Source organism: Pipra filicauda, unplaced genomic scaffold (assembly GCF_003945595.2).
Source record: "Pipra filicauda isolate LSUMZ 115617 unplaced genomic scaffold, ASM394559v2 scaffold102_size2360937_pilon, whole genome shotgun sequence".
NCBI classification, from domain to species: Eukaryota; Metazoa; Chordata; class Aves; order Passeriformes; family Pipridae; genus Pipra; species Pipra filicauda.
The window spans coordinates 1,419,930-1,441,138 of NW_024103463.1; the positions used below are offsets into that span (position 1 = coordinate 1,419,930).

The following is a 21,209-nucleotide window of genomic DNA, read 5'->3' on the forward strand; positions in this document are numbered from 1 at the left end:
TGGGCTGAGCTCCCCACGATGGCCTGACTGCTCTCCCTTTCTGTTCCAGAACTGGTGAACAAGACGGACCTGCTGGGCCTGAGTGGAAAGACTCTGCACGTGACAGCAGGGTCAGCCCCTGCCCAGATCAGCTCTCCTGCTGCCCTGCTCTGCCAGTATATCAACTTACAGCTCATGAATGCAGCACCACAAGGTGTGTGGGATACTGATCTCCTCAGTTACAGGCTGAGCTTTCTGGGATGGAAGCTTTGGCCACCATCACTTGCTGGTGAAGAGAAGTACATAAGTTTCAATTGGCAGACGGTGATTTTCTTATTTTTTTTCTAGTATTTGCTTTCTGATAAACACAATGTTTATATTTAGCTTTTCTCCTTCTTTTCCTAAGAGAAAAAAGACAGCCAGTTTGAGATAAGGAACAGCAGTTAAACATGAGCCCTTGGGCATTGTTTTTCTGTTTCTGACCATCAGCTCCCCTGTGCAGCTTATTTGAAAAGGCTGAGTCTAAAATGGACCAAAACTGAATGAAGAGCCAACTCTATCAAGACATTGGAGACAGCCTGTGAAACATTTCTCAGTGCTATTTAAAAGCCAAATGAATTGTATTATTAACCTGATCTGGAGTATAGATATGTGTGTGTGTGATTCTGTTTCCTGGCTGCAAATCTTGTAGCTTTTTTTTCTGAAACCTTGTGTTGGAGCATCTCTGTTGTTAGTAACTTGCTTAATCTCTGCCCTGGTATGAGCCCTTTCTGCACTGTCCATGTGGAATCTTATTGACACTACCGGGAACCTGCTGGGGCCAAAAATGTGTTTTTTACAAGGGATCTGATCTTGTAAAGCTTCTGCACTTAGTGGTTTCTGTGTCCTGTTGAAATATTTCATGTTTCCCAGGCTCTGTGTTATCCTGTGGACTCAGGTAAAGAATTCTGCAGAGTTTTCTGCTCTTCCTCAAGCTGTCAATAATCACTTCACACTTGTGATTCTATAATCCATGAACTTACTTAGTGAATATCTGTAGGCTGGTATTGCTCTCAGTACTATGAAGAAATAGAGATGAAATGAAAGAGGAAATCCTAAATTTTAATTTACCAAGATAAGTGAAATAATCTCGTTGCTCACCAATAGTGACTCAGCTGTTTGTCTTGCCCAGAATGTCAGAAAGGAACAGTGGGAACTCTCCTAATGGAAAATCCTGTTGGTCAGAATGGATTAACATACAAAGGTCTTCTACATGAAACAGCAAAAGTTTTTGGGCTCAGAAGCAGGAGGCTAAAACTGTTCCTGGATGAAGCACTAACTCATGGTAAGCACAAACCTTTGGTTTGCTTTTCCAAGGACACTTGCAAGTTTTTATTGAGAAGCAGCTCATATAACCTGAGATCCAGTTGAATTACTAAATGCACACTATTTACACATTGGTTTCTGATTTTGTCTGGTAATCCAATATTTATTAAATAAAATCCTTTAAGCACACATATACAGTTAGAAATTCAAAGCTCCTATGCATTGCCTTTATCAAGTGGCCAAGACAAGTTCTGTCAAAGCCTCTTCCTTGTACAGCAAAGGTCAGTCAGAGTGGGAATGGCAGTGCCAGGCTGCAGTGACTAAGCAGAATGAACCTCCTCCTAGAAGAGAGTGAGTCTAAAGTATGAATATTTTAAGAACCTGTTCAAATTGTTCTTGTAACACTCATATTGTTGCCTTGTCTTCCTCTTGGAGAACTGGAGTGGGTGGAAAAGAGTATTGGATCTATGTTGGAGTCAGGTGAGTAGGGTACAGCTGCTCCTGTTCATTCCAAATACCTGGGAAGCAGGAAGCTTTGGCACACAGTCACGGATCTGGAATGCTAAAGAGCCTTCCAAACCCACAGACAGATGGTGAGGCTGAGAAACAAAATCTAGGATTCACGAGAAAGGTGTGACTAAAGCTGTAGCCACCTGTGGCTAAAAAGTTGGACCTGAGAGATTTGGGCCTTAACATTTGACAGGAAGGATGGATTGGAAACCACATGGTGAAAAAACCAAACAACTCAAACCAGGTATTTCTGCATTCAGGAAAATTCAGCTCTTGGAATGAAATGATGCAAAGGGTTCTGTCTGCAGAGTATCAGTGACGTGGTTTAGGAGCTGTCTGGGAGGGATCCATGACCCCCTTGGCTTTCACACACTGGGTTACCTGTCCAGAAGTTGGACATCCTGCTTAAACTGGCCATCGTGGGACAGGCTGGGTTTCCTCAGGGGGTGCTCTCAGCTGGTGAGGGGAGGGGGAGGAGGGCAGCTCTAGTGCAGCTGCTGAGAACTGGGGTCTCTCAGGTGTCCACCAACGCTGGAGGATTCAAGTAGGATGGGTTAGAATGGGAGCAAGGAGATGTGGGGGGTTTTGTTGTGGATTTTTGATTGCTTGTTTTTATTTCTTATTTCATGTGACCTGAACTCTGTTTATTCAAAAGCCATTTCTGTGGTGAGAATGGGTCTCAAATGTTGAGAAGACTTTCTAGTGGTAGTTTGAGCTAATGCCAAAAATGATGTGCTGAATGGTGTCAACAGGCAGAACTTGAGTGTTTAGAAACAGCACAGGGTGCAAGAACCAAATAAATCAACCACACTTCATTTGCATAAACAAGAAAAGTCAGCAAGCACAACCTTGCTGACTGGGCATTCAGGGATTCAGCCAGTCAGGAGCAATTTGATGTTATACACAGTTTCTTTTGGGTTCCTGTCACTGTTACAGCACTATATGATTTAGTTCAGATACTAAAATAGCTATTGTAGAAAATTTTAGAGCTTTGAAAGAGGACAGTAACTGTCAGGACAGGAAAATGCATGACCTTTAAGGCTCACTTTAAATAAGGATTTTAAAAATGCCTTTACCTGAAAGGGAAGTGGATTGAATTGCTGTAACATTTGTAGTATGGATTCTTCAGAACTATTTCAACTTTAATTAAACTGTATAAAGTGACAATTCACAGTGATGGGAAATAACAGATTTGATAACTCTTCCAAGGCCAAAGCATTTGGTCTTTTTTGGGTTATAGACAACTTGGTCCCAGAGATTTATTTGTGCAGCTAACATGTGCTTGTGCCAGGTAGCTGCACTTCTGCTCTCAGATTTAATTCTCACCATGCAGCTCCCTTAATAACTTTTTTTAATTGTTTGAACACTGAAATTGCTGTACTTTATCTTCACATCTCTTTATATGATGAATAAGTGCTTCATAAAACACTTTGATGCCTCTAAAAAACATTAGGTCAGTTAATGTTCCTCTGTATTGTTGCAGCTTTGTAGTCCCCTATTCATCTTCTAATCCATCTATTCAAGGTCCTACCTTAAAAACAAAAAAGTTCAGTCTCTTGAGGAGGTTTCTTATGGTTTATTCTAAAAATTAAAAAAGTGTTTGCTGTTAACCATTTGAAATGTTTGATGAAAGTAACCCATGAATTGGAAAGCTGATGCCTGTTCTATAAAAAGCAAACCAGTCACTTGGTGGAAAATGAGTTACTGGTTTTGAAAAGGTTGTTTTTATAAACCTTTTTGGTCCAGGCAGTTGGGCATCTGCTGTCCATTGCACAAAAACTCGCCAGTTTTTCAGAAACAAATGTGTTTTTCGCTCCCCCTTTGTAATATTGGAAAAACATCCCATAAATAAATGTCAGAGTGGTGAATGTTGCTTATTCACGAGCTTGAGACACAAGTTCCAGGTACCTGATTCAGAGTCATTTTGGGGATAATGGTGACACTTCCATGTGCTCCCTGCAAAGCCTTTCCCTGGAGGAATTGGCATGGGAAAGAGGATGTCCTTATACTTTGTTGATAAATCAAGTTTCCAGTTTCTAAAAGTAATTATTGAGTTAAATACTGTTGAAAATAGGTTCCTGATTTTTCAGGATCTTAAAAAGAAATACTTAATAAGGGACTTGGAGACCAAGTTCATAGTTTGTTTGGCTGCTTCTGCAGACCAGACTAACATTTTTACATCCTGATGGAACATGGTCATGGGGAGAGAAGGAAGTTTAGTGAGGGAATAAAGCCCTAATTGCTGAATTGGATTATAGCTCCATTCCTTTAGCTCTGTGGATGGATATTCAGCTGCTTAAAACAGAGTATTACACTGTGGAAGAGGATTCCTTAAAAACAGTACCATTGTGGTCCATGAGGACTTCTCAATTCTTTAATTTATAAATGGCCTTAAACATCAGTTCAGACTATCTGCTGAGTCTAAAAAGGTCGTGTTTTTCCCAGCAAGATGGGGACCTTAATGTTAGAAGGCTCCTGCCTCTGTTGCATGGAAGCAGAACTCCTCACTGCCTTTTCTGGAGTCAGTTTTCACTTGGACATCACGTTACTGAAAACTGAACTGCCCTGCCCTGATATCCATGGATGCAGCCCAGAGATGGCTCTCCCACATGGGCTGTGTGAGGAGGAGCCCTCGGGGCTGTGACCCAGAAGGGCACTGCAAAGGGTTGGCACTGGAAGCCCCCAACCAGTCTGGAGGTTGTTCATCTCTCCTTTGTGCTGGTGCCCAAACTGAACGTTATCTTCTGTTTGCTGGGGTTGGCTGTGGGGGTTCCAGGGTACAGGGTCACCCCATAACCCCAGCACTCCTTACCTTGGGTTTCAGTGTGTTTTTACCTTCCAAGTTTCTTACCACTCCGAAGTTTCTCAGTAAAGAGACCTCTGGTTATTGGGTTATTGAAGTGCCTTTTGTTCCAAGGCTGTGCCTCCCAGGATTCCAGGCACTCTGCTCTCAGTGGGGTAGTTTGGTAGAACTGATGGGTGCTGGAAGCATTGAGCCAGCAGGCACCTGACTCCTTGGGAAAAATGGAAAGTGTAATAGAGAAAGAGATTTCCAGCTCCTCCAAACTTTGCAGGTGGCTTTCCCTGGCCCTAAGTGTGATTACTCAGTGTGTGTGTTCCAGGGGGAATTACAAACCCTGAATCAGCCTGTTAGAAATATGCTCTATCCTTCAGAGGTTGGTTAGGGAGACTTTATCCTATTACAGTTCCAAACTGTGGGCACGTAGCTGTGAAAAGACTTAGGGAATTGATCCGGTGTGGAATGAAATTCTTCAGACATTCTCGACAAGATTCCAGTGTTAGTTTTCCAGCAGGTACTGCTGCAATCCTTGTTTCACATATAAACTGCAGCCAATGTCTGCATGTTCCTGTTCTTGTTCTTCTGCACACAGACCTTGGTTTATGTTCCACCAGAGCTGGGCTGCTGGAGGAGCTGGTTCTCTGTATGGCTGCCCTTCCATGCTGTTTACAAGGGACTCTGGCTTTCAGTGCGTTGTGTTGTACTGTTAATTTTGTTTTAATATCGTGGCATTTTAATTTTCTGTCTGGATGTGAAGCTGGGAGCTGACAAAGACTTTCAAAAAGTTCTACTTTGTGACATAAAACAATCTCTTCAGCCCTTGCAGGGACAATCCTGCCTTGTGGTGACCCTTCCTTTCATGCACTGGGCTTTAACAGGAGGGAGTTTTAAGCTGAACAGTTTCTGTCCCAGTCCCCCTGTGGTGGAACCAGCAGAACTGTCTGAATAAAGCAAAAAAAAAAGTGTTGACAGTTTTCCCTGTAAGCAAGAGCACTAACTGTGGTGTTTCTCTTGTTTCCTTGGTTCAGAGATCACGAAGGACATCTCCATGAAGAACCTGAACATGAAGACCCTGTATGTTCATGTCATACCCACCACAGCTGAATGTTGAGAACTCCACTTTTATGAAGACCATGTAGACTTTTTTTTCCACAAAAAAAATGAAGTCCAAGGGAATTAATATGCTTTTAGATGAACATCCAAGTTGTGTATGGTACTTTTAACATCTCTAGTGGCACACAGGATGTTTTCTACCAGTGCATGTCTGATATGCTGCTCTTTGGTTTCAAATACAATGTATTTTCATTACGTTACCTTATGATGCTGTAAAAGCCCTTTGGAAAGTGTCAGAACTCCTTAACCTTAGATATCTATGCAGAAATTTGCCTGAGAGAAGTGGGACTAGTACCTCAGTGATGCTGTTCTCTGCCTGTCCTTTGAGCAGAGGGCATCTTTTCTAAACCATGGGTTACCTACAAGGCTCTCTGATACATATACATCATTCTACATTAGCTTTGTAACTTATTTAAGGATTACCTGGATTTGTCCATTCATTCTAGCTGGATTTTCATGAAGTGTGTGGCTGTTGGTTTAAAATACTCCCTACATTGAACACTTGGAACAATAAATTCGCTTCGTCTCCAAACTCTCTTTTCCCTGTGTTCACAGTCCTTTGCTTCCTTAGGATTTCTGAAGACAACACTTAGGATCAGGAACACCCAGAGACACCTGAGGTCTGAAAATGTCTGTGCTGAACACCAGGGGCTGTTCAGATGGTGGTACTGACAGGTATTAATGTGGTAACATTGTGAGAAGAGCAGAGTCTTGCTGAGCACATTTTTCCATGACTCTGTTTTTCATCTTTACACTATGAATAAAAACCAGAGCTTGTTTCTGATAGCCCTGTGTTAGTGGGAATAACTATAAATAGATGTTCTGTGTGACTACTGTGCAGTAGTGGACCATACCAAAATTGTAAGTACTCCTTGGAAGTAAACCATGTCCCTGGCATTCAGCTTATATAAAATTATTTATATCAGTATTAAAAATGGCAGTGCCTGGACCTCCTGAATCAGTGGCCTGTTCAGTTTAATGAGTACTGGACATTGCCCTCTACCTGGAAGTCAACTGGTTGATATTTTTTTTTTTTTTGGCATAGTGACATGGAAATCAAATTTATGGTGTTTTGTGGGGTTTCTTTGTCACATTTAAAAACATCCAGGTTTCATCTGTGAAACTAAGGTTGCTGTTCTTAAGCTGAGTAACTTTGCATTATTATTGATGGAGAATAAATGAAGATGGCAAATGATTGCAATCTAACTCATTCTTAATGAGCCAAGCTAAGGGCACAACATCACTTGCATTTTTCAAGACTTATTTTTGATTTAGCATTTTGTGCGTGTTTATGTTTTCTATTTCTAGTTCCATGTAAGGACTGGATTAGGTTTTATATGTATAAATATATGTATAAGTGCTTTCCAGTGAATTAGAAGCCAAGCCAAGATTTATGGATTCACTCTGAGTTACAAACAGAAAAAGATAATCATCAACAGAACCTTTTTTTCTTTCTCAAATATATTTATAGCTGTTTACTGTAAAAGTAATCTACCCTTAAGAGAAGAAATACTTCTTGTGACCTGAGTCAAATAATCCCATGCCTTATGTGAGGTGGAGCTGAGCTGGGTTTGCTGGATTTTCTTTTAAGTAACCAATTTTTTATGCTGAAAACGAAATCTGGCCTTTCCCTGGACTTCCTCTGGGAGCTTTCTCTGGGAAGATGTTCTGCAGAATAGCAAGGCCTGGGATGCACTGTCAAACCAGACAAAGACGTGCTGGTAAAAGTTACAGTCAGAGGCAGAGGGTTTGAATTATTTACTCACATAAAAGGATGAAGAAAAAATATTGCTGATAATTTTGTATGTGCCTTGTAGTTCTTCAGGGCCTACATGAAAGCAATAGACTGTAAGAGAAAGTCAGCAAAGGCAGCACTTGATTTTTATGACCCAAAATCAGTGTGGTTTGTTGCCCAGGCTGCAGGGAGTCGCTGTGTGAGCATCACCACCCTGTGCCTGCTGCCTGGACAGTGTGTGTGGGATCCTGGAGATCACAGTGTTCCCCAGAGCAACCTAAAACCCAGAGGGAGAGGGAAGCCATGAGTTCCAGAACGGGAGGTGATGAGACACCACAAACTCAATGTGCAGCATGGTGAGTTTTTTGGTTCTGCATCACCACAACTCCACGTGCAAGCAGGGGGCTGCAGTAATGCCTTCCTGGGGGTTTGTAGTCTAAGCACAAAAAAATGACACAAAATATGGCCAGAAAGGGAGTGGAATGTTGAGCTGCTTTTCCAGTCTATGCACAGTGTGGGTACGGAGAGCACCTGTAATGTAACACTTGTACTCCAACAGCCCTGTCACAGAGGGACACTACCTGTTGGCATGTCCTGTTTGAACTGGTGTGAGGTCTCCTAGACCTGTCTCAGTGTTACCTTTACTAACACAGAGATTCCTGCTGCTTGAGCTGGAAGTAAATGGTACCACACGTTGAACAGCATAAGAAAATACTTCCACTTTCAAGCAGGGGATGGTGAAAGGCTTGTTCCAAGTGGCAGTGGCACAGAGGATTGTCTCTCAGAGAAAGGCAAAACTCTGTTCCTTGTCAAGGAATTTGTTCAGCCAGCACTAAATGTGTTGTTCGAGATGCTGACCCAAGAAATCCTTCAGAAAGGTGTATTTCTCTTTTCTAAGAGAGACTTGAATTTAAAAACTAGAGGAGGAACTTTTCAGGTAGCTGTACTCTGTAGAGCATGTGGTGTGAGCTACTCAGTTCAAGCTGATGTCTCTTCTTGTCACTTGATTGTGCTTTTCTTCTAAAGTATTGATTCTTAAAGTTCACTTTAAGTGGGTGTTGTAAGGGACAAAGTTCCACTCCCCTGTTTCTTTTCAGGGTCACAATTACTACACATGTGGTGTGTGTTGGTGCTTTCCCTGTCCTGCTTCACCTCAGCCTCCTTTCTTCACTGCACACGCTTCATTCCTCTTTTTTTCTTCCTTTTCCTTTTGTTTTGTTTTGTTTGTGTGGTTTTGGGTGTTTTTTTTATCTGGTTGCTTTTAGTTTCTCATCTGTGGCTTCCCGTCCACATGAACGTAACTCCCCGTGGGTTGTGATGACTGGAAGAGAAACCCCAAGTGTGTCCTTGTGCTCCAGCCTGATCACATCACAAGGATGGAAATACCCATAAAGGCTATTTCTGTCTTTGGGTAGGATTGGTAGAAGCTGTTAGAGGGGAAAATTCAATATGCTTAGGACAGGTAATGGAAGAATGAGACCAGAGTTTATCAGAGGACACTGCTGGAAATGCTTCTCTGTCAATTAACTTTACATCAACATTTACATAAGTAACATGCAATTTAAAAAATAATTTTGTGGCAGAATTATGGTTTAATTTTCCTTTCAGCTGCCACTCTGTTAGTTGGTTCTGCTCTCTTACCTCCAAAGCATACTGAGAATGAATGTTAGGAACAAGTTGTGACCCATTTGGGTGAACTTGTGCTTTTTCTACCTTCCTTCTCCACGTCCATTTTTAGTATTCCTTTTTGTGATTTGGGATAATATCTAATCATTGCTTGAGAGAATTTCTCTCTAGGGATCTTGAAGTGGGGAACATTTCCTAGTAATTTTTTTATTGAGGTTTCTTGATGCACGTCTATAACATTATCTAGGTTGGACTAATAATAGTATCTTGGCTTGATGTGATACTCTTCAGGATTTATGTACTTCAATTAGTTTCCCTCTTAAATAGCTTGTTACACAAATTAGGTCCCAGACCACTATTGACTCCCTGCACAGAGAAACCACAGAGCACCACAGAGCTGTGTCACCATTTGCTGTGCCTGGAGGAGTTCCTACCCTTGAATTCTGATGCTGGCCACTGTTGCCCCTCCCCTGGTGGCAATCCAGCACTCCCCTTCCCTGGAATGTGCAGCATCCAGTGGGCTGCAGGAGCTGGAATGTCTCTGTGCTGTCAGGGAGCTGTAGGCACTGGTCCAACATAGATCTGTTGTCATATCCAGAAATCACAGTGCTGGGGCTTAAAACAGAAAAATTGAGACATCTTTTCCCCCCTCCACACACACACAGAGCTGTGTCCCTCCCATTTCCTCTCCTTGTCTCTGGCTGGAAACCAGAGTCACCTCACTGCCTCTTCCAGGTCCATGTACAACAGTCACAGACTTGCATTTCTGTCCTGCCTTAATGCAGTATTGAAGCAGTGCCTTGGTGTCCTTGTGCAGGTAACTTCAGAGAGAATGGTTTTAAGGAGGGGAAAAACAAGGGTTTCTCCTCATTCTGTTATGAGTTGAATCACAGCTGATCAACCTTTCAGCCCTTTTGCAGCCCAGAATCTCTCCATTTTCTGCCAGCAAAGGTGGAGTTTGGGGATCCTTGTCATGACTGGTTAAGCACAAAGGAATTATTCAGTCTGTCAAGTAATTTTTTTGCTCTTTTATCTGATTTCTTACAGGATGGACTCTTGACACTGATTAAACAGATTGAAAATGTAATGTATGCAGCTGCATTACCAAAGGTGATCTCCAAAATAGTCTCAGATAGTTTCCTTTAACACTTTTCTTTCCAAGAGTGAGCAGCACAGCCCCATCCACACACAGAATTAGCTCTGCAGTGGGAACACTCTTTGCTGAGTTAATTTTACTCTTGCTGTGCTATGAGTGGTGGGGAACTGGGGTTGGAGGGAGGGGCTGTCTTCAATTATCTAATGTTTCCCCCAGTTAAATTGTTTATGTAACAAATATAATTATAGCTTTTACATAATTGCAGGGGGGAAAGAGATTCCTCTCTCAGTCTGTCTGGGGATTTCACTTAATTTCCAATCTCTGTCTGGGCAAAGTTCTAATTAGGGGTCACAAAGCTCCTCAGAAGACTTCTGAAGTTCCCTGTAGATGGAATTAGAATAAAGTTGCTCCTAAAGATATGTATTTTTTTAAGACTTTCTTGGATCTTAGACTATAAGAGAGTTCTGTATAAATTATCCTCATTTTACAGTTTGTTCCAGTTCTCCTCAGTGTTCAAAACAGTGCAGTTGAAATCTCCCAAACAAGCAAAATGCACCCTGGCACTTAATATTTGTTGTGTTTGATCAGGTGTGACAGCTGGACAGCTGTGCACAAGGTACTTCCATGGAATATCATTTGCCTGAAGGACAAATATCCTTTACTTCTCAGATCAGCAGTTTTGCAAAGGTGAAGACTGTCAAAATTTAGAGCTGGGCCATGTGTTCTGTGATTAATAGTGCTGGCAACCCCCAAAATCATGGGATCTTTGTGGGTGTCATATGCCAGGCACTGCACGTGGGAGGAGGGGAAGATGAAGCAGCTTGGAAAAGTTACTTTGGGAGGTTTTATACTGCAAATCCTGCTGGTTATGTAGTCTAAACATGGATGAAGGATCCTGAATATTCCTCAAGACACATGAATGTTTGTAGGATGAAAAAGAAAAGTTGCTTTCTGTGTCAACTGAACGAGCCAAAAACCAGGCTTAGGCTCTTAGAAACCAAAGGCTTTACAGTAGAGGGAGTTGCCACGGATTAGTAATTAAACAAGGACTAATAATTTCATACTCCTGCCAAAGAACACAAGGACCAAAAAAAGCAAGTGCTGGGCTGCATAAGCAGGATTGTCTGTAAGATGATGAAGTAATCTTTCCACTCAGTTACTGATAAGGCTCCTGCTGCAGCCCCGTGTCCAATTTTGGGAACCCTGTGATGAGAAGATGTTGACAATTTGGAGGGAAGCCAGTGAGGAGAAACAGGAATCAGGTCTGGGAAATGTGTCCTGTGGGGAAGGAGTGGGAGAGTTGGCATGTTTAGCCTACAGCAGGGAAGACTGAGGGTGAGATGTGATGAGTCTTCCAATAAAGAAATAGTAATTGCAAGGAGAATAGTAATGAATTGGTTTTCAAGAGATTTGCAGTTAAATTGGATGGAAATTTAGGCCACACATGAGGAGAAGCAGCCTAAGAATTAATCTGTCCCTAGAATGGGTGGCCTGGGAAGGGGGCAGGATTTTCGTCAAGGGTGGGTTTGAGAAGGGGTTATGAGGAGGTCTCCCAGGAATTGCTGGGATACAGATTGCTCTTCCTGGAGCTGGGGGTAGTTGTACCACCACAGCAGACTGGAAGCCTCACAAAACCTTTTAGGGCCCACTTTCTAAATTTATTTTGTCACCTGAGGAAAAGATGGCTTTGCAAAAAAAATTCTTAACAAATTTCAGCCTGTCATTAGCTCATCTATCAAAATTACTGTGGATACAAGGAAAGGAACTGTTTGTTAGTTATAAGCTGTGTTTTCTGTTTGGGTATCTGTATTAGCATGTTTATCATGCTGCTGTCTGAACACCTCTGGTACCTTGGATGCTTTTCCTGCCCTCCATCTGATTTCATACTGAGCTGTATTCTGATGTCACCTGGAAGAACCAAGGCAGCACTGTTGCTACTTGGGTGAGTCAGACCTGGCTTGAATCCCATCCTGGGCTGTTCTGTCTGTGGTTTATCAGCTGCTGCATGGACAAGCCAGGTGCACAGATGGATTTTGCTGGCAATTTTTGGGCACCTTCAAGATTCTGTCATTCACCTGGTGTTAAACAGCACCTGACTTAGACCATCAGTTCTGTCAGAGGAATCAAAGTGACTGTAATAAAGACACAGAAAGTGGTTTAAAAACAACAAACCAGCACAGGTTATATTTATTTCTGTGTGTGATGACTACTTGCCCCAAAGGACAGTGTAGGGGACAAAGCTAAACTGGGACATTCAGCTTACACTGCAAATCACTGGGTGATACTATTAGTCTTGTGGACTTGGGATCTTAATTCTCCAAATTAATTAGTACAGAAAAGTGTCTTGGGTTCTCCTTTGCCCTGTTTTAATGGTCTTAGTAAAAAATGCCTTTCTCAGCTGCTTTGCCCTCCTCTCAGGGGCATAAACTTACAGTTCCCAACTGACAGAGGAGATGAATAAACAACCCCAGTGTTTCTATTTTCCTCACCCTAAAATTAAATTAGGGGAAAATTGAGTATCTCTGAAGAAAAATAAGTCACAAAGCAGCCACAGGGTGACTCTTGCACCGGGATTGTGTGGGGATGGAAGCACTCATGCCATGGTACCAGCACTTCTGTGCTGTGATGTTCCAAGTGTGTTGATGGTTAACATGGCAGGGTTACTGTTCTTTTCTAACCTCTGTCTGCTGCTAGGCTTCCTGAAATTTATAATACAGAGTTCTGAATCTCAGTTTTACAGAAGGCCTTGATTGTCTTCCCCTCCATGGCTTAGTGAAGCCACTGCTCTGTGAACCTGTGCCTTTGCTTTTAGCACATTAGCTACTTCAGGCTATGTGTATTCCAAATAGATGTCTTCCTTCCCTCGAGGAAAACAGCAAAGAACCAGTAACATTTATAACTTTAAAAATTAAAAAATCTACAAAAAGATACTGCAAATGTAGACTTAATGGTCTGTGTCCAAATGACATTTTTCTGTCGGTACCATCAAGTACGAAACACAAACAGCTCATCCAGAAGGGCAAGAGCAACCTCAGCCAAATGGAGTTTGACAGAACTGTCAAATATTTACCAGTGATCTTGATTGTTGTGAAAAATACTGTTTTCAGCTGGTCTCTTGGTGGATGCACAGCCTAAAACTAGGGTAGATTTGTCAGGTGTACCAACCTGAGGCTGCACAGCACAGCCCTGAGGATCCCAAAGCATTGATTCCCTGCTCCATGTTTCTCTGAGCGGGTTCTGTCTCTGGCACAGCGTTTTTTCATTCCTGCCTTTCTGTTCTCGTTCCCTGGGTGTGGACTCAAGAGATCATCAGACTCAAAGCTATGTCTCCCAAGCAAGACCTGTCTCTGTGCTGACCCCGAAAGGCACAAACACCGGGACTGCTCCAGGGGGTCCAGCCTTAACACCCTTTTTGTTGTCCCCCACCATCAGTGATACACTTGGAGCTTCTAAAGGACTGTAATCCTGGTGCTTTGCTGTTTTCCAGAGAGGCATTGTGCAGCCCATGGTTCAATAACGTGTATTTGTGTTCTTAAATGGTCTCCTTGAAGACCGGGCTCTCGTCTGGGCCGGGTTAATTGCTGCTTTCAGGTCGCTTTTGGGATGTGCAGAAAAGTTGCTAAACTCATTAGTTACATCATGCACATGTGACAGCGACACTGAAGCCATTGAGGGAGAAAGAATCCAAACCCATGATTTATTTTAAGGTGAGAAATATGCTGATTATCTTGTCGGTTGGCATTTTCAGGAGTTCACACAGTAACTTGGAGCCTGTGAGACTTGTCCTGCTTTTCCTTAGCTCAGTAGCAGTGCAGGCTCTGGCTCTGAGCTCCTCCCAAAGCTGCCATTCAGGGCCTGAATCCAAATTCATCTTCATTATATGATGTCAAAACAGAAATAGAGAAGCTGACCCAGGAGTCGGTGCCAGCAGGTTAATTCTTAAATCATTTCCATCATAATAGGAGGGGGAAGAGAAAAGGAATGAAGTGGTAACAAAATGAAAGATTTTCATGCAACTGTATATAATAAAAAGAAAGGGAAGACAAGGGTGCAGAAACACAGAGTACATGTAGTCTCTTTGTTGCAAGATTGTCTCCTTAAGCTGCTGGTTTTAAGGTATTAAAAGTTGCAAGAGGCCAAAGTAATTTACATGGAGCAATAATATCAAACAGGTTTTATACACCTTTGTAATAACTTACCTAAAATATTGCCAGTTTAAAACCTTTTTTTTTTTTTTACATGGAATAATTACTTGGAAAAAAATGTATCATTCCCCAACACTAAAACCATGGAAAAGCTGCAATATGTTCTATTGATTCAGAGTGGCAAAAATGGAGAACATGATACAAAGAGGTGCATTTGGGAGAATAAATTTTTATGTCTGTTGGTCAGACATACATAACTTAACCAGGAGTTTGTCCTTTGGAAGTCAGGAGCTCCATAATAATGCAATGCAATACAATAATGACTACAGCCAAAAAGGCTGTAAAGGAGGAGATTTAATCAGGGAAAAGGAATAATTACATAAAAATATTTTTTAGGCTTAATTAGTGGTTTAAGGTCAATAGCAAGTTATAAGGATTTGAGATGAGTACTCTTGTTGCTGGTACCTGTGGCCCTGTCTGAGTGTCATGTGTGGTTTTCTGTTGGATACTATATTTTTCCCACAGCTCATCTGTATTTACCATTTTGAGAGGCAGCAGTGTAACATCCTTCATCCTCTCATTCTTTGGATAAATTAGCAAAGATAACCTGGACCTGATCAGCTTCTGTCAGCTGAAGCTGAAACTTTTTCCAGCAGTTCTCAGCAGAGCTGAATTACTGAAGTAACTTTTTTGCACCTCAAGTACAGTATTTAAATTGCTGAGCTTGAAATAACTTAGAGATGTCAAACTAAACATGGATTTTTTTTTTCAGCTCCTTAAACTGCTGCCTCTATTTCCCAAGTGGATAGAGAGAAGCAACTCTTACCTTTGTGTTCCTTGTGGGGATGGAGGATTGGTATGTGATACATCAGATCTTGAGCTGTCCTGTTCTCCATTGCCACACAAGAACAGGAAATAAAGCAGAGAATAAAACATTCCAGTCTTGTGTTGCTTCTGTGTTGCTGGAGTAAGGGAGTTTGTTCTACCTTTGGTATCTCTGTTCACTTTACATGTAATTTGCTTTGCCCTGTGGCAAATAAGAGGTTCACAGCCTAACATTAAAATGAGATTTAACACATAATGGAGAAGCAGAAGTGAGCTGGAGGATGAAAGTGTCACCATGGGCTTTTGGGGGCTGTCAGGCTTGTGTGCAAACCCTGCAACTGAAAAGGGTGGAAGGGCTGGAGTTTCTTCCCCCTTCTTCATCTCCTTCTGTCCCCTCCCTCCCATTTGCTCAACTGTAGAACACTGCAATATTTCACAGCCACTGTGACAAAAATGGGTACATGGGAACACTTGCAGAGTCTTTGTTCACCCCTGTGCAGAGCAGGATTTATTGAAGGCTGGAGCTTCACCAGGAGCATCTGAACATACGAGCACCACAAGGAAGAACCCACTTTAAAGGTGAGTCATTTCCTATAAATACACTAAACATAACAAGGATTTAGGCATGAAACTGTCTGTACTAGTGTTTTAAGAACCAACTTTGTATTTTTTGTACACTTGAAATACATGCCAGGCTAATCTTGGAATGCCTTTTCAAGCTTAGCAAGGTCAAATAAGTGCTTTGTGAACTCACACACCTAAGTTGTATTTAACTTTTCATTAACTTTTCAGTGGGCTAAAAAAATATGCATAATTCATTTCCCTGCTGGTTTTATGTAACCATAGGATAAATGAATAGGAAAGGGGAAAAAAGATGAGAGATTGGTGAAGTTTTGTCCCGTGTGCCTGCCACTGAGAAACCACTGCCACTGCCAACTCAGAGCACACACTCTATGGCTTCATTTTTATTCAGGTCCCAGTAAGTTATATAATCAAAAGAATATTAATCTGTACTAAGTTCATCTGCTTGAACACCCCCTTAGAATTGTAGAACTTTGCAATAATTACTGCTTTAGTACAGACTCTGATTAATATATGGCATTGCAGCCTGTTAAAATGAGTAATGAGTGTATGTAGTCTGTCAGAAGTTTTAAGGAGTGGATGAAGATCTCCTGGTGTCTTTTTGCAGGGCTATGAAAGATGGTTGTTTTCCTTGATGGGTTTACTCTTGTACAGTAAAACAACCTTTTTTCAAATATTGTATCTTCGTACCTGGGTTTGCTTTCTTTGTTTTTAAATAACTGAAAATACACTTAAGACTATCCTCTGTGCAGACGAAAAAAGGATCATAATATCTGGGCAGATACAACTTTGCAGCCTGTGAGTTGATTTGCTGCCTCATCTAAACCTTTAGCATTTGCCTCAGTGCAGAAATTCCTGGGTTTTCCTTCCTGAAGCTCCCGTAACGTTGATCAAATGTGCATTTTCAATTTTGCCAATGGTTGGAGACTGAATGCAGACACAGCTAATGAGCACTGGTTTAACCAAGAAATAAACCAGAGACAGCAGAGAACTGAAAGAGGAAACAGTGATAACTTAATTTCTAAGCCCAAGCCCTGCGTGGCTCCTTCCGCTGTTCCAGCCCAGTCCATCTTTGGAACCTCCACCCCGGGCAAGGAGCTCCCTCCTTTCTTCGTCACACAGAAAACAAGGGAAAAGTCTGGAGTAACCAGAGGTATTAGGGATGAAGTGATGGTGGTTGTCCCAACCTGTTCATTCCTGGCGAAAACGAGTCGTGGAACTGCAAATGGGGGGGTTTCTGAAAGGCTCAGGGACTTTTTAGTCTGACCAGTCATCCCAGAGCTGTTCTGGCAAGTCACAGAAGGACTGACAGACCACCCACCACGAGCTTTTCAAACGTTGTTCTAGCTTTTGTTTTCCAACACAGCCCAGTTCATTCCTGCTGCTGAGATCCCAGCTTTCTAGGCATAACTAGGACAGCTGGCTGTGTGTAGTAACACTTTTATTTGCCACAGTCAGGAAAGATGGGACTTTAGATAGTATTTTTTTTTTTTTAATTCTACTTATCCAATTAGAAAATTGTTTATTTTGGTGAGAGATACAAATTATAATATATAAAATAATTATTTCTCTCGTTAAGAAGTGTTTGTAAATGAGGACAGAGTTTGCATCAGCCTGGGAGCAAGAGTAGACTAGTAGGAACATACTACTTGCAAAGGTGTTGCAGAGGAACCTAAAACATGCAAATGTCATTATAAGAGAATAATACTTCTCCCAAGGACTTGTTTGTGTTAGGATTTCACTCACATATAACAAAAAGTTTAAACCATCTCTAAGAGGTAATTAAATCTTAAAGCTTCAGGGGCTGGGGGGGGATATTTTTGTATGATGAATTGGTATTCTGTGTCAAACACTATCCCCAAGGTAGCTTTGATTATTGCTGGAAATGCTAAAGATAAGGTAGTATTTTCAGGATCAATAGGTCTGCAAAAATTCAGATCATTCCAGAAAAGCATTTTAAAATGAAAGTCATCCCTGTGTCAATCCACGAATAATTAGAAGTTGTGTGGAAAGTTATACTGAGAGAAAAACTGTGGTTTGGGTGCTCCTTGTCAGGATTTTTTCCCCTCTCTTATCTGAGGCAATCAGCTGACACTATAAATTTATTCTGATGCAATTAAAATCAGAATTTATTGGCTGAGACAAAAAAAAAAAGCAAGTGGTTTTTAACTAGGAGTAATTTTTTGTCTAAGAGGTCTAGATCAATTTAAATCAATCTGTTGCTGAAATACTACAAGGAAACAAAAAAGGCTGAATGAAAAATAAGAAAAGGGTTGTAATTTTCCCATCCATAATGTGATCTGTGTCCACAACTTTTCCTTTGTGCTGTTTGCACCACTAGAATATATGCCCAAGATCATTAGACAGATATATGGATTTAATTCTAAAACAATGTGAGAGATTAATTCTTAATTAATCTTCAAGTGTGTAGTCACCTTAAATTCTTCTCCAGATAGTGGAAAGATGGAAATGATGATTCTGAAGAAGGCTGAGGAGGTCTGCAATGCCATCTGGATGTACTTTTCCTTGTGTGTATAGATCTATATATATACATACATGTGTGTATATATATGTGAGGACACACACCCCAGAGTCTGAGAATGCTCCAAACTTCAGCACCACGATCCACTATGACAAATATAAACCTGTGCAATCATGATATTATATTAAATGTGCAGGTAAGATGCTGGTGAGAACCCTTTCTTTTAAGAATTAAAGTCTGCAGGAGGGACCACATGCAATGTTAGGGCTGCACGTGCCAAGGCCTTGAACTGCCTCCCTGCTGCTGTTAAACCACACAAACTCCTGGGCCAGCACATCCCACCAGGCACACGGGGAGCTGTGGGATTAATCTGGGAGCACTTTGCTGCAGGAACTGTGGGATTAATCTGGGAGCACTTTGCTGCAGGAACTGTGGGATTAATCTGGGAGCACTTTGCTGCAGGAACTGTGGGGTTAATCTGGGAGCACTTTGCTGCAGGAACTGTGGGATTAATCTGGGAGCACTTTGCTGCAGGTGCCCGGGCCTGTCTGCCTTGGACAGGGATGCCCACGCTCCCCTCACCTCCGAGCTCCTTTGCTGTGATTGCTTGAGTTTCAAGGTGACTATTTATAGAGTGCAGGGGAGAAACAAGCACAATATTCATTAGCAGAAGTTTTGGCCAGAAGCTGGGAGAGTGGAAAAGCAGACATCAGTGTTGATAGATTGCAGAGCAGTGTAGCAGCATTGTTCACTTCCTTTCGCAGGGACACGGGTCTCCTGAGTGCATCCAAGGGCTTCCTGATTGTTTTTCCTGGCATCTATGACTTAAAGCAATCACTTACTTAAAATGCATGTTGGCAGATTCGCCTGGCCCTGGTGCTGGTTTTCATTAGGGCTTGAAGCTTGAAAGGTAAGTGGGCTTCCTAAAAAAACAGCACAAATGTCATTTCCAACCTTCAATCCGAAGGAGACGTTGTGAGATGTGGTTATTCTCAAAGCACGTGAATTACTCTTACCCAAAGAGCAGCAAGTTAAATCTGGTAGTTATAAAATGACCACTGGGACCACGTCTAGATTCTGTTTGCCTTGCTAAATTCACTTTTATTTGTAGCACGAATTCTGTGTTATTGATAAATATTTTCTTTTAGGTATTTTTGTGGAGTATTTTTTCTGGAGATTTCTACTGAAACCCTTGGTGACAACTAGTATTTAAATCAATTATTCTGTTTCCCCTTGGGAAACTGCTGTAGACAGCAAGGACTGACTTTTAAATTTATAGGAATGTTGAGACAAGTTTGCCAGTAGTCAGTTGGTTTTCCAGGACTGACCTTTAGCTGATGCCTTGTTTTCACTGGGGTTTTTTTTTGGATTTTACTCTTGCTTCTGAAGTGACCCACATCCCATGTCCAAGGATTTAATGCCTTCCACATCCAGGAACTTAGCTACTTGCACTAAGAATTTTGCAAACTGGTGCTTATTTCATTCTATCAGTATTTTTTCTTGGAGAACAAAGTAAAAACCAATAGTTGAAAACTCAAAAGGAAAGAGATATGTTTGGGATTATTTTTGATTATTATACAGCTAAAAGTTGTCTTCTTTTTTTCTGAACTGTAAAACAACTGCAGTGACAACATTCAGTAGTTCACCATGTTTTGTTTCTCACAGTGTTTTCAGAGTTTTTTAATTCAACACTGAGTCCACTTGAGCATTTTCCTTCGTGTTCTTTCTTGTGAATAAATACATTTAAAAATATGTAAGTTCTTCTTAAAACAATGTCATTCATTCTAAAACTTTTAAATTTGCCAACTGATTTCCCACAGTAATCTGTGGAAGGGGTGTTATATAGGATTTGGGATTTTTTTAAAGCAGACAGTGCATAACTTAAGAGGATTGTCTCAGAGTGTTGCAAAAGGGCCTGAATATGGCAAAAAGCTTTCTCACAATTACTCTATGGATATAAAAGATCTTTGTGACTGTGAATGAGTTCAGAGGTCAAAAAAGTTATTCTGCCCCCACTTATACGCATATATTCAGTAGATTCTGACAAAACAAGTCAGATTATTCATCTGGTAAACTAACTTGTGGCCCTTTCTGAAAATACATAATCATAATATTATGTCCTCTCCATTTACTGTAGTCTTCTGACTTTTGTTGTGGTGGTTTTTGTTGATTGTTGAGGGGGGGGTTAATTTAATTTTTTTCTTTTTTTCCTGGAATAAAGGTGCTGTGGACACCTCCATCGAGTTCTAAATGTGGCAGAAAATGGCCTTTTATGTTGTCTCTGACTACGTGCTTTTGGCTACCAGACCAACAACTTTATGTCACGTTCAACAAATTACAGCTTGAGAATTCTTCTTGCCAGGGAAGAACCAGATTTATTTTATGGAGAAATCAACTGGTAACTTTTAGTCAAGCATATTTCTAGCCAGGGTCAGCAGTGCCAACAGCACGGGAAGGTTGTTGAGGCCCTATATCTGTAAAATTGCTTCTAACATCAGATGGAGTTTGAATTCCCTCTGCTTTTTGTGTGGTTGAAGCTGGGCCACAGCAAGGTCGTTTCATGTAAGTGCAAACATAACGTGTGCTTTGCACTTGAGTGTTTTTGCTTTTGTATTGAATTAGAACAGTGAAATGACGCTTGCAGAATATCCCAATGTACCTAATAATCCTCTGGTCAATATTTTTGTTTGGGTTTTTGTTTGGTTTTGTCTTGTTTTGTTGGGGGTTTTCTGTCTGTTTGTTTTTTTTAAACCAAACAGGGCAGATTTTTGTTATCTTCTGCCGCAGTGCATATGATGTTCAAACATTAAATTGCAGAAAGCAACTTGCCCGTGCTGACTGCTACGAGACATCATGGCACAGTCACAGGGCGTGTTACCGACACAGCTTTTGTCTGTCACTGCTTTTGCTCCTAAAAAAAGCAGAGGTTTAGGACTGGTTGGCTTTTCCCTGGGAGACTGGGATGTGAGGGTGTGAAATTACTGCAGGAGATCGCACTGGTGATTCACAGG

The 21,209-nt window shown here is 41.4% G+C and overlaps 1 protein-coding gene across 3 annotated transcripts in view; it reads left to right on the plus strand.

Moving 5' to 3' along the window:
• The window catches only part of IARS1 (isoleucyl-tRNA synthetase 1), a 97,581-nt gene extending 91,337 nt beyond the window's left edge, over positions 1-6,244 (plus strand). For all 3 annotated transcript variants that reach the window (XM_027737751.2, XM_027737662.2, XM_039378386.1), the window contains exons 33-35: positions 50-193; positions 1,151-1,303; positions 5,623-6,244. In XM_027737751.2, coding sequence (XP_027593552.1) covers positions 50-193; positions 1,151-1,303; positions 5,623-5,705 — 380 coding nt within the window. In that variant the 3' untranslated portion in view covers positions 5,706-6,244. The remainder of the gene's footprint in view (positions 1-49; positions 194-1,150; positions 1,304-5,622) is intronic.
• The last annotated feature ends 14,965 nt before the right edge of the window (positions 6,245-21,209 follow it).